Source organism: Lycorma delicatula, chromosome 4 (genome assembly GCF_047948215.1).
Source record: "Lycorma delicatula isolate Av1 chromosome 4, ASM4794821v1, whole genome shotgun sequence".
Classification (NCBI taxonomy): Eukaryota; Metazoa; Arthropoda; class Insecta; order Hemiptera; family Fulgoridae; genus Lycorma; species Lycorma delicatula.
Genome location: NC_134458.1, coordinates 77109282 through 77124093, shown reverse-complemented (window position 1 = coordinate 77124093; position 14812 = coordinate 77109282). Strand labels below are relative to the sequence as shown.

Sequence of the window (14812 nt, the reverse complement as noted above, 5' to 3'; positions counted from 1 at the left end):
CATCGCAAATCAGCTGATTTCAAAGTTGAGTGTTCTAAGGTTCAAATACTAGTAAAGTCAGTTACTTTTATACAGATTTGAATACTATCTCATGGATACCAGTGTTCTTTGGTGGTTGGGTTTTAATTCATACACCTAAGATATGGTTGACCTAAGACTGTACAAGACTACACTTCATTTACACTCATACATATCATCCTCTGAAGTAATACCTTATGGTGGTTCCGGAGGCTAAACAGAAAAAGAGAAAAATGTATTCATCTTCAGTATCATCCGAATTATATGATATACTGCACTTCTTAAAACTCTTAATGATTAATTCTTCAGATATTTTATACCTATTTTTACTTTAAGACATATTAATCTGAAAATGCCAGGTCTTGAAATTGAATGACAGCCAGATCTTGCCAGGAATTAAACTCTAAACCAGGTGATCAAGAAGCCAGATTATTAACTGTAAAGCCAACTAATCAGCCAGTTTGTATAATGAAGGTTAAATTCTACCTGTTCATGTTAAATCATTGTCATTGTTCATTAACCAGATACTATACATACCTGTTAAATAATTTTAAAGGGCTAATTAACATAAACCTCAATAGTTACAGTACCAGTTACTAAAGATGGCTGCAAAAGCAACTGAAACTGTTATACTTTAGTTTTTAAATTGTTGTACAGTGGAATGCTGATTATTCAGATTGACCTTTGCAAGGCTGAATCTGGATAATCAGAAATTTGGATAATCTGAAAATTTAAAATGGTTTATCATACATACTAAAATATCTTTCTAATGTTTAATGTGTATCACACTTAATAAGAGAACTAGAATATGAAAAAATAAATGTATTTCACTAGAATTAAAAGGATAATCAGTATGTACGTAGTGTAATAAAAATCAGTTACAGTAAAACATGACAAAAAATATCCAATGAGTAAAGATTTGTTAATAAAAGAATTGAATTTACAAAAATTTGCAGTCATTGATCAAAATTTTTTTACATTTCTTCATGAATTTCAAAGTCGAAATTTGAAAAATGTAGAAATTGGTTTTTAGATACTCGTATTTAAATGAAAAGTACACATACCAAAAATCAAGTTGATATCTTCTTTTGTTACCAAGAAATTAAAAAAAAATAGTAAATTCATTGTTATTTCATTTTAACCCTTTAAACTCGAATTTAAAAAAATCCTTTTTAGTGTGCACTTACACTGTAAGTGAAACGTGTATAAATTTTCAGTAGTTTTTGATGGGGATTGATTATGAATCACTCACGACATGTTGTGTGTGTGTGTGTGTACACACACACACAAAATGGTGTGAAAGGTTTAGAAATAACAGAATTAATGTGCATAATGAAGAAGTTTCGGGAAGGCCCTCGAAAATCACCGAGGACTTGTTGAAACGCGTAGATGATGAAATCAGAAAAGATCGTCGCTCAACGATTTCCGACCTGACCCTTTTTTTCTGATGTTTCAAGAGCTATTATTGGCTGCATTGTTCATGATTATTTAGGCTTTAGAAAAGTTTGTGCACTTGGGAGCCGCACGTCTTAACGGAACGTCACAAAAAAATCCGAATGGAATTTTTGGTCCGCTACATAGAAAAAGGTCATGAGTTCCTTAATTCAATTGTTACCTAAACATAGATCTCGTATTGCACGCCAGAGAAAACGAGTCAAGTGAATATCGTCATCCTCAAACACCAACCAGACCAACATATATCAAGTCACAGCCATTAGGAAGTAAACTGATGTCCACAGTCTTTTGGGATCGGTTTGGCATACTGCGATCGGTTTCATGCCACGTGGAACGACTATAAATGCAGAAGCGTACTGCGAGACTCTTTGTAAGTTACGGCGCGTCATTCAAAATCGGCGACTCGGGCAGCTGACCGACGGCGTCGTCCTGCTGCACGAGAATGCACGTCCACATATTGCGGGTCCGACACGTGATTTACTGAGAACATTTGAATGGGAAATTTACGATCACCCACCATATAGTCCGGACTTAGCTCCTTCTGATTACCCGTGGGAAATTGAAAGAATTTGTGAGTGGTAAGTAATTCGCGGGTGACAATGAACTTAAAAATCTTGTTAATCAGTGGCTAAATGGACTGGCGGCAGAAGAATACGACGAGGGTATATTGAAGCTGGTGTATGGCTACGATAAATGTCTTAATTCATGTGGCGATTATATAGAGAAGTAGTATAAGGTATGTAGTTTAAGAGAAATAAATAATATTTATTAAGTTTTCAGAATAAATTTTTTTTACAATGAAACGGTCTTTACTTTAGAGATAAGCTCTATATAATTTCTTAAAAATGCCAAAAAATTTTAAAAATGAGTACATTTAATAGAGTAATACTTAGGCAGTCACTAAACAAAACACGCCTTTAAAAACAATATTTCTTCTTAAAAAATCTCTATTATGTACTTGCTTTAATATTGATCTTTGTGTGTGAGTTGCAAAATGATTTCAAACAAAGCGTATATGTAGAATTGCATTCTTTTTGTTGCACCAACCAGTTGTCCATAGCGATAGACAAAAACATTCATGAGCTTTTCTATTCTGGATGTAAGTCATCACATCATTACATCATAGATCATGCTTGACTAATTAATGTGTTTCAAGCAGTCTTTTCAAAGTTAATTTTGTAGACTAGTTTAACACAGGCCTAAATTTTCGTGTTTATGCTATATGAATTGCAAACAAATTTTTAAAAATCAGTAAGAACAAAGGCCACTAAAAATACATTTTCTGTTAAGCAACACTTTTTTTTAACAGTATTTAGAATTTTTTTGTTAGTGTATTAATAATTTTTTATAATTTCCTAATGCATATGTAAGCATTCCAGATAGTTCAACATCTGGAAAATCAGCATTCAGATAGTCAGCATTCCACTGCATTAAATAATTAAAAATTTTTATGAACAGTTTTAAATTTAATTTTTTCTGTATCTAAGATTGATGAACATATTGTTATCTCTAGTAATGAATTTACACTTTAACATTTACAAATATGTTCTTTATTAGTTACAGTTTATCGCTAGCATATATAATTCATAAATATCAAAAATAAAAATTAAGTCAACACATTCCTTCATTATTACCCTGGGTGGTACAAATTATTCCAAAGTGGACAATAAATTAAACAGATCAGGGATTTTAAGTTCATTGGTTGTATGGTTTCTAAACTGAGGAAGTAGATATAAATAGTAAATTAACTAAATTTAACTCAGTGTATGGTACAATTTCTAGAACCATTTAAAATAAAATACTAGGAGTACAGTAATGAAGTTTTATAGAACTGTAGTCATTATTACTTGGACTACAGCTGTAAAACATGAGTTCAAACATATCAGACACATGTGATATACAAGCTGTAGAAAAATGCTTTATCAAGAGAATTTTGAGTTTTTCTGGAAAATATTATTTTAAGGCAGTAATATTATAAATACTTTGAACATTTACAGCTGGAACAGAAGGATAGCAAAACATCATTACTCATAGATGTTGGATAACAGAATGTAATCTAATTCGTAGTTTCTTCATTTCACTTTGTTTTCTGTACAAGATTATTAAATTATTATTTCTGAATGAAATTTTTTAAAGGTTAAGTCAATTATGTTCTTCATAATTTAAGAGTTTACTTATACCAAACCTAAGAAAGGACTTTTTCACTGAATTTATTAATTTTTATAAAAAAACTAAGTAGTAATTGAGATACAGTTTTGGGTCTAGTTTTTTTTATCAGTTATAACTGGACCATGGAATTGTAGTATCACTTTATATTTGGAATATAAAGTAATTTGGAAAATATTTCAGTAATCATAACAAAAAAAAAAATTATTACCAGATCTTTCTTATCTAAATTTTTCTTTATATGTACATTCAGAATGTATTTCTGATATATGTACCAATTGAAAACTGTATGTATAAAATAAAAGATTATCAGGAATATTATGAATATTAAAAATAGAAAACAAAAATTATATCAATAGTTTCAAACATACACATTTATGAGTAATGTGCAGTTTTATAGCAGAATTAATGATTCATTTAAAAGTCATTTCAGTGAAGATTTTAAGGAATCTATTAAAATAAGAATGTATTCATTTGTTAAACAAACTTCAAATTTTACTAGTCAGTTGCATACTATATATTCAACTTAATTCATTTTACCACTGCAATTTATTTCTACACATACAGTGATCATACTGCTATGGTGGTATTTGTTATTTTTTCACTGTTGAACTTCACTCTTATCTGTACATATTTTATTAATTTTCTTTGAATTCTGAATTTATTGTTTTATGATTGATGTATTCTGTACTGACTTAGTGAAAAAGAAAATTAAAGATTACTCTTATTGCTGTTATTTATTATTAATGTTAGGGTTTATGTTATAATTAATTTATGAGAGCTTTTTTACTAGTTTAAATTATTATATTAATGATACAATTGTAATTATTTTAGATGGAAATTTCTGGAATATTCCTAAATCAGATATAAGGAGCTGTTACCAGAATTGTCATAGAATAAGTGAAGTGCGCAGACAGTTTAAAGAAAGTGGATATAAAAATACATCCAGTAAATTGTACAGAAATTGGGAAACCACGTTACCTGAAGAAGTCTATCGTGTTTATGCAGTTGATTGTGAAATGTGTGTAACAGCAATGGGTATGGAACTTACAAGAGTCTCTGTTGTTGATGATAACTTAAATGTTGTTTATGATACACTTGTTCGTCCCCAAACCAGAGTGACTGATGATTGTAAAAGGTTAATTATTTTTTTATTGTATTTAAAATATTTGAAAGTAAAGTTAGAGCAGGTTTCTAAAATAACACTTATTATAAAATGCAGATAAGGTAGTAAATACATAATGGGTTATTTAAGTGGAAAATCTTTTTAGCTCTATAATCTGTTTTTTACCTAAGTAGGAGACAACTATTAGTACCTTTTCCACCAAGTAATACCTCTGCAAGCTATTAAAGAAAGGCAAACTGTTCAATGGAAAGATTTTCATCAGTTTTTACTTCATCTTGATAGGAAAATATAAGAACAGTCCATTTCAGTTTCTTTAGGCTAATACCTTTCCGTACTTCATGTAATTTGCATACATAATTCTTTATTCAAAGTAGAATTTGCTTATTCAATAAGGTGCAAATTTGTTTGTAGTCAGTGTAAAATATTTAAGCAGATGTTTTTCACTTAAGCAAAAGGAAAATTCTGTTTCTTTGTGTTAAATTTATTTAGTTTACTTTTTAATAAAACATAAATTCTATGCTTCTGAATTTTTATTAACAGATTTATTGGTTTTTTTGAAAGCCTTGTTCCTTTTGTTCAAAAAGACCTTTTGTTCATACCATACCAGTACTGAAATTGTAATGTTCTCAAACTTTAAGCCAACAGCTATATATTTTTTTCTATTTTTAAGGAACTATTTAGAAAAGTATTAGGGAGAAATAAATGAAGCGATCTCATTTCACAATCAATAGCATTCAAGAAGATGATGGTGCTAGCACCCTACCTGACTACTTTTAACTTTCCCCATCAGCAAGGGTGAGATACCCATTATAGCTGGGTTAACTAGGAATTCATACATTAGTTTAAAAATGTTAACCATTTTAAGCCAGATTCAAATCAACAGTTCTTCTTAAATGTTCATACTCTATTGTTGAGCTATCATGACTGTGAGAAACAAAATAATTTAATTTATAGAACAAAAAATAGGATAAATTTTTGATCATGTTGGATTCCACATTTAGAAAGATTCTAGGATTCTAGGTTTAAATTTTATTTTCTTCCAATAGTAGCAGTTGTACTTAATAAATGCTCTCTTCAAAATTTTACTTATTTTTTACTCATTAATGATATTAATATTATAGAATGAAATAAAATAGTATACTGTGTGTTAACTCAAAATAAATCCAACTTGTAATGGCCATTATATTTTTATATTCACATAAAAAAACGTTTCCTATTGAAACTGCAGTTGGTAAAACTTAATTTCAAAAATTATAATACAAAAAATGCTATGCTGTCATACACTGCACATGTATACCTTGTTCTTAAAAAACTTTTTATAATTAGTATTATTTATGTGTAATATTTTTTTTAAGTTTTATTCATAACTACTGAAAAAACTAAGGTTTCAAAAGTTCTCGATGAGAAAAAATATATTTAGCATTATAAAAGGTATTATATTTTATTTTTACAAAATCCTGGAGAATGCAGTTCTCAGAACTATTTATAAATAAAAACAGTTATAAAAGTAATAAAACTAAAGAACCTTAACATTGCAATGTTTGTTTTTAGTTGGCAAATGAGTGATTGTTTGATTTGTAATACATATAATTAGTCTCAAAATAACTAGTACAACTTTATATACTCAGGACCCATAGGTTGGTACATCCCTGGATTGCCAGTCCAGGATGTATGGTTGATTAAAATTCAACAATAGAATGATGGCCAGGAAACAGTATCAAGAAGCCAAAAACATTGACTAGTTTGACTGGGCCTCAAACTGTTATCTTCTAAACACTAAGGCAAGATACTTATGAATAATTAACAGTATTCCTAGTGCAGACACAAATTTTACAATATTTCCCAGAAATTTCCTATCAATTGAAAGAGGCATATCAATGAAAAACAGTGGCTCCAGCCTGGCTAAATGTTGTATGCATCACATAACACAGCCTAACAATCTACATGAGGTTGACTGATGCTTTTTGAAAACACGTAGTAGTATTATCAGGTGATAAATAAAAAAACTGTTTTTCAGTAATATGATATTTCCATGCTTTAGATACCAAATATTGTGAACTTCTCTTTATGTAAATAGATTTGAATAAGACAGGGATCCACTGCTTGAACGAAGTCTTATGTATGTGCACAATTTTGAGAAGTGGAGTTTGTCTAGTATTCCTATATAGCAGTGATTCTCAATCTTTTTTGCTCCATGATCCCCAAAAGTAAAAAAATATATAATGAATATTTTGTGGCCCCTCAACCCAAACCCAATGAAATCTAGTTAAAACTATTTAGTTGTGTTGATAGCGACTGGTATGAATATGCTTGTATGAAGTGTACAAACCATGAGTAATTTACAGATTCCTACTTGATGTATACGTGCTCCTTGTAATTTGTAATTTTTTTACTTTTGCCACATCTTACCTCTGTGAAAAGGGTTTTTCATCTATGGTTGCACTAAAAACAAAATATAGCAATCATTTTTCATCACTTGAAAACAATTTACTTTTGTGTGTTTCTAACATAAATCCATGTATGGAGAGACTTTTAAATGAAAAACAAACACAACTATCTCATTAATTTATTTTTTTGTACATGTGTACTTATAAATGTAAGTAAAATGTTTATAATAAATGATTTTTTTTTATCATAAAATGATTTCATTATTATTTATGTATAAAGTTGTAGGCTAATTTCACAACCCCCAGATTGAGAAACACTGTTCTGTAGGTTGCTAGTCCTTACATTATTCTGATATCACAAGGAAGGGAACACACACAGAGTTCAAGAGTCTTCTAGCCAGCTCCTCAAATACATCAAAGCTTAGAGATTGGATAGAAGGTTATGAGTACAATTGTTGAACTCAAGTGCCTTAAACTTCACCATCATGTCACCTCCAAGTTGATTTATAGACAGTATTATGAAGGTGTGAAGCCTTCTATCTGATCCTGGGCTTTTTCATAAATGCATTCTTGTAAACATGGGTAGTAAAAATTAATCAATTGTAGCTTACTTTTCTTTATAGTATAAAACCATTTTCTTCAGGCCTCATCAATTTGTTAGGATACAAAGAAAAGATAGATTAATTTATTTGATATTTAATTACTGCCGTATAGTTCTAATTAACTAGCATTATTTACTAGTCAGTAAAATGTGATTGGCAATATTTAACTAGATGAATTAGTCACAGTTGATTCAAATGGTTCATTAGTTACTTATAATCTCTTTTGTCAGCAGTCTTTGTTGTTTGCATTTCAATCACAGTGCTTTAAATAGTTGCAAAAATAAACAAACCTACCATTTATAAAGTCCAAACCGTGCTTTGATTTCTCAGTAAAAGATTACTTAATGTTGTCCTCTTTTCTTTTTCCTGTTTAGCCTCCAGTAATTGCCATTCAGATAATACTTCAGAGGATGAATGAGGATGATATGTATGAGTGTAAATGAAGTGTAATCTTGTACAGTTTCGGTTTGACCATTCCTGAGATGTGTGATTAATTGAAACCGAACCACCAAAGAACACCGGTATCCACGATCTAGTATTCAAATCCGTGTAAAAATAACTGACTTTATTAGGACTTGAACGCTGGAACTCTTGACTTCCAAATCAGCTGATCTGGGAAGACGTGTTCACCACTAGACCAACCTGATGGATTAATGTTGCCCTCTTACAAACGCTTGTTACCATGAATTGTTTGAAATTTATGTGCCTACAGTAACAAGTAAAAAAATATTTGAGCAGTGGTATTGTGAGTTTAATAAAAACCATACATATATTTCTAATGAAGGTTTAATTGGCTGTGGAACATACAACATATGTGTAGTCAAGGTGTCCTATTCCAAGGCATTTTGTTGGCAGTCAACGTTTAATGAGAGTAGAATGATTTTCATTTCACATTTAATCCTATCTACTTTCTTAAGGACACAGAAAACTTACTTTAAGGAAATCATATATTTATAGTTTCTGGAACATAAAAAAATACTATTTAATGTTTTTTTTGTATTATATTCTATATCAAAATTAAACACTTGTACCTGTAAAATTAAAGCCTGAAAATTGTATACTTGAAGAAGGGCCACAAATGGGAAAGCCCTAGTCTTGAGCCTTCTGAAGCCTGGGAAAGAACCAACCAAAACATGGTTGATTCAGTGAAGAAACCAAAAACTTTATCTACCCCAACAATACAGATGTGACAGCACAAGAATACACCTTTGAAGAGGTGGAGAATAAGTTGAATAAGTCACTGGAAAAACTCCCCCTATACTATGTCTTCAAGCTGAATCATAGTAAAACTCTGGTCTGTACCATCCACTTAAGAAGCAGGGTAGCCAACAGAAAGCTGCAGGCAGAAATATTGGAAGAATCAATAACCATTGTTTACTGAAACTAAAAAAATTGTTTTTTTTGAAATTTTATGAAGTAAGATACAAAAATTATTGCAGAGATGTACACTGAAATGCTTTCAAGACATAACTCCAGTTTTCAGTTTTTAGAATCTGAGACATGGGCTACCTAAAATCAGGAATTGTTCTCTATCATAACAATGCATGCCCACATTGCTGCTCTCGCTGTTTAGAGGAGTCAGTAATTCTGATGAGAACTTTTTGATCACACCCTTACAACCCATATTTCACATTAAATGACTTCTACATAATTATTCATTAACCCCAAGAAATGTCTTAATTCTTAAAAATAGTATAAGAAGTTGAAAGTAGTTATTTGTTTGTTGATATTAAAGTACTTAGAAAAAAGTGACTGTGGAAAAATAAAACAAATATGTAGAAACAATGAAACAGTGATAGGTTTTTTATAATTGCCCATCATTTCTTTGCTTTTGACATATGCCTTGTGAAACAAAAACCCAATTAATAATTAATTTGCTAAATCTTCAAGCAGTATATCAGATAACTGAACATCATTGTCTGATGATTGATATTCAACTTGAAATGTATAAAAGATAATTAAAAAGGCGGTTCTATTTTTGTTTAAATGGTATCATTGTTATGGTTACAACCACTAATAAATGCCAATAGAATAAAAGGAAATTGAATCTAACATTAATTAACTTCAGTGATTTGAAAAAACCAGTTTATTAAATGTAGCTTTGGATGTTTGCATTTAAGATAGCCTTCATATTTTTTGATTTCCAGGTTGTTACTTTCTGAGACATTGTAGGGATACTGTTTATCATCATATCCAAAACCTCAGTTGTTCTTATATATTTATTTAAATTATTTTTAGAGGGGATTTAGTTGTTAAAAAACAATTAATGGCTAATTTTTACATTTTAAATAATATTATTTCAATATTTTACATAGCCTGAATGTGATTAATAAAATGTTATTACCATACAATTTGTACTTAAATTTATATACTCATATACATATAATTATAAATATATATATTTTTTTAATACAGAATTTCTGGAATCAGGTTACACGATTTAGAAAAGTGTAAAACTACACTACATGATGTACAAAGGACTCTTCTTAGTATGGTCAATGAAAAAACTATACTTATTGGTCATGATATTGGCAACGACTTACGGGCACTTAAAGTATGTGAACAAAAATATTGTAATAAAAACACCACTTTTTATTAATTATATATCGATAAAAGTCTAAATTGCATAATGTGTTACTTATATTTACATTAGTATAAATTAAATTAACAAATGAAACTAATTTACTTAAAAATCATATAGTTAGTAAGTTGAACTAAAAAAGATTTTCAGATTGTGAACAGATTACATCAGAATAATTAAATTGTTTTATTTTAGCCACATCAACAATTTATATACAATGTCTAATTAATGAAAATTACCACATTTGAAAGGATAAGACTTCATTATTACTTAACTACTGCATTACCATTAACATACTTTAAGTAAAAACATTGAAATTATACCAAATATATTTCAATACATACAATATTTGACCAAAAAATTTGCACAATTTTCAAATTTCCTGTACTTGAAATTTCAAGATGAAAATTTATATTGACATACCTATCCTTGATATCTGTCTACATATGCAGCCATATTAGTAACAGCATAAATTTGATAGCCAATTAAACAAAAAACTGAGTTAATTTATGTGTTTAACAAGTTTGTAATACTTAAAATTGAAAATCAGAGTTTTTATTACATTTTTTTAATAAATTCTAGTGTTGCTGTAACATAGTTACTCTACTAACTATGTTACAGCATACTCTATTTGCCGTACCTGGCTCCTTCCAATTTTATTCTTATTTTTGAAACTAAAATCAGTGATGAAAGGACATTGTTTTGAGACTGTTGGCAAAATTAAGCCAAATTTATGAAGGACCTTAAAGGCTCTTTCAAATGAAACTATCCAGGACTGCTTTTTGAAATGGAAACACTCCTGGCAAAAGTGTGTGAATAGGTGAAGGGAGTACTTTGAAGGGGACAAGGACCAATAATCTAAAATTAATAATAAAGATTAAAAAAATAAAGTTTGGCTATTTTCTGAACAGACCATTTTTTTGTCAGATGTAACATCATGTTTTTCCCCCTAATTGATAATGGAAAAAATCATGAAAGAACAACATTTGGTGACTGTTGAATCGGTAAAACAAAAACTGCTCCATGTACCTGAAAAAATGCATTCAAAATAAGTGTTGTAGGTTAGAAAAGACATTTCCACCCGTGTTTTACCTGATGGGGATTAATTTTAAATGGGACAAAATAAACATAGATGAATACTTGCAACTCTTTCAAACAAAAAAAATTGCACAAACCTTGTATAACAATTATATGTAATCTGAATTGATATATACCACATACACACACATATGTGCATGCACACATAAAAATTATATGTAATCTAGATTGATACATACTACATGTGTGTGTGTGCATGCATGCACTCACACACACACACACACACACACACACACACACACACACACACACACACACACACACACACACACACACACACACACACACACACACACACACACACACACACACACACACACACACACACATACACAAATATTTATATATTATTTTTCTAAAGTCAATTCTTTTACGAATCATATTCCTCTGTACTAATGTACAAATTATATTTATTTATTAATCTCTGAAACATTTTTATCTGCTACAGCTATGCATTATTTAAAAACATTAAGAAATAACTTTTATAATCTTATGTTAATTTTGAAATCATCATGTATGTGGTATATTGTATTTATAATTTGAGTTTAACTATTTTGTTTCTGAGAGTGATTCATGTGAAGTCATCTATAACCATTATGTTTATGGCAGTTAACATAAACATTTGAACAAATCAGGTATTATTCTGTTCACAAAAAAATGCTTAAGACATCATCCTACAAATAAAGAAGCAGTTACTGAATTATTAATGATTTATAAATTAACATAGCCACCGTTTTGAAACAAACAATTTCCATGCATAGTTTTTCACAGATAATATTTATTTAAATATGTACTCTAAATTTAAATTAAATATTTTAATCTATCATGATTTAATTTCTATGGAAAAACCATACAAAAACTGACAGATGAAAGTTTAGAGTAATTGTTGAAATAACTCATGAGATACATCTGATCTCCTAGCTACTTTTATTGGTTTCAGAGAATAAAACAAATTTTAAACATTTTAGAAAGATTTAAAATAAACATCTGATATCTTTATATTTAGTAACTCTGACATATTTGTTTTAAGATTTATATTTTTTTTGTCACATATTTCTTTGATTGCCTTACTAAAAATTAAAAATCAACGAATAAAGAAGTAATAACAGTAAATTAATAAACAAAAAATAATAATAGTATTTACATAAATAAAAGCTGTCGACTGAAAAATACAATGTTACTTCAGGCAGTCTAGTGAAAGTGAAAAATTAGGTAAAATACAGTCTAAACCAATTAAATTCTCTACTTGAACTGGCCAGTCTGAGTTATTTCACAATTGAAATATGAATCAAGATTTAGATTTGTATTTTTCTAATTTTTTTTTTTTTGAGACTTTTTTCCCAAAACATCTTTTCCAAAACAGGTGATTTCTTTTTATGATTTTATGAAGTTAGTATTTTTTATGACATCAAATACTATGTAAATTTATTGCACTTTCTAAAACTAATTTATTTTCAGTTGTACCACAAAACTGTTGTAGACACATCTCTTGTATTTCCACACTCATGTAATGATCCTGGTAGAAAGTATAGCCTTGAAGCTTTGGCTAAAACTTATTTGAACAAAGTAATACGAAGAAATGGTAATTTTTTTCTTTTATTATTTTTTATTATTAATAAGTAGCAAGACTTCTCAAAACTGGTAACACTATTAAGTAATCATTATTGTCAACATAAAACCTGCATAACACATTATGTAACTGTGGGTGCCAATAGTATATTTTTGCTTAGGAAAGATGCCTCTAATCTAGTAACATTTTTATTTATTTACAGTATTTTATTGTGCATTTACATAAATAATTATAATTTACACATAGCCTAAAAGCCTTTGTATGAGAATAAAATACTGGTAATCTATAAAATCCTACTTAAGATAAGATCAACCTTTTAAAAAAAATAATAATAAATAAAATACAATATAGGTTTTCTTTAAAAAAATAAATAGCTACAATTGCAGCATTACAAGAAATTAAAAAAAAAATTCTTTAAGATAATTTTTTCTATCAAAGTAAAACAAAAAGAAATAATTAAATAAAGTAAAATTATCATCTAATAATTTCAGAGGTAGTTCAGCACAACAGTATAATTAAATGATTTTTGTTACACAGAAGAAGTTTTAAATACAGCAAGGATGAAAATGTCCTTAGGTTCAGGAAATCAACTAACACTGAGGTTGCAAAATGTTCTCTCAATCTCCATGCTCGATCAAAGCAGTCAGTCCACCACCTTTCTTCTGAATAAACTGACACGTATTTTATTTGTATGGAGTTCTTAGGCTGCAGATCAGTGAAAAGTATGTTTTATTTACAAAGATGAACTACAAAAGAGACTTTAAAAAGTGGCCAAACACAATTTTTACTGAGTACTATACTACCATAACATTAAATTTTATTGGATGAGCTTTTCTTCAATACACCTTTCATAATATTTCTCTGAGATACATAGGCTTGGTAGAAGTCATAAGTTTACTTTCTCATTCAGAACTGAAACATTATATTATATATTTATAATTTATTCTTTTCTATTTCATTCAAAGAGTAAAAGTTAAATCAATTTCTAAATGTAACCTTTAGATGTTCCTTCACCCTAAAAATTAAATATTGTAGCTTGTCCTCATACATGTAACTGGTTGGGATGTATTTTCCATTCCTTTATATTTTTTACTAATATTTTAATCTCAAATTATTTATTACATCCTGCATCCTCTGTTAATTACAGTGCATTTAGATATTTGAGATCTTTTTGTTAATAGGCAGCATTTTCTACCACTGAAGGTGTAAGTGCAACTTTTAGTTGGGATTTATAAAGTCATTTATTTTAGTAACATTAACTTTATTCTTTTTATTTTAGTCAGATTTCATTAATTTATTTTTTATTTTACTTACCCTAACTCTAAATATATTTTAGCCATCATTCAATAATTAGCAATGCAAATATTAAACAATATTTACAGTACAAATAAAAAGTAATATTAAAAACAGTAAGTGTTACAATTTTTATTATTGATAATAAATATTAGTCATTTAATTATTACATGATTTGGTTATATACATAAATTCACTGTGGAGGCATCAGTCTACAGTGTTGTATGTTATTTTATTAAACAGATCAGCAGTATTGTATCATTGTCATCTCATAAATTCAACCAAATAGGAGAAACTATTATTTATTAGCATACACCACTCCACTTCATTACTTTTTTGAACACACACTTGTACTGGTGATTATGTGATCAAACTGGCTTGTTTATACTTTATTTAAATAAGATAGTTTATACTTACAAATGACACCTGTTAATGAAAAAATTCAATATTTGTCTTGCACTGTAGTGGAAGCGTAGATACCTTCTCTAAGCCTAGAAGGTATCACTTCCTTCTAGG

General features: G+C 29.0%; 1 protein-coding gene across 1 annotated transcript in view; it reads left to right on the top strand.

The window, feature by feature from the left end:
- LOC142322878 (putative exonuclease GOR) overlaps positions 1–14812 on the top strand; it is a 36727-nt gene that overhangs the window by 17620 nt on the left and 4295 nt on the right. The window contains exons 4-6 of the mRNA XM_075361967.1: positions 4474–4777; positions 10170–10308; positions 12892–13015. Coding sequence (XP_075218082.1) covers positions 4474–4777; positions 10170–10308; positions 12892–13015 — 567 coding nt within the window. The remainder of the gene's footprint in view (positions 1–4473; positions 4778–10169; positions 10309–12891; positions 13016–14812) is intronic.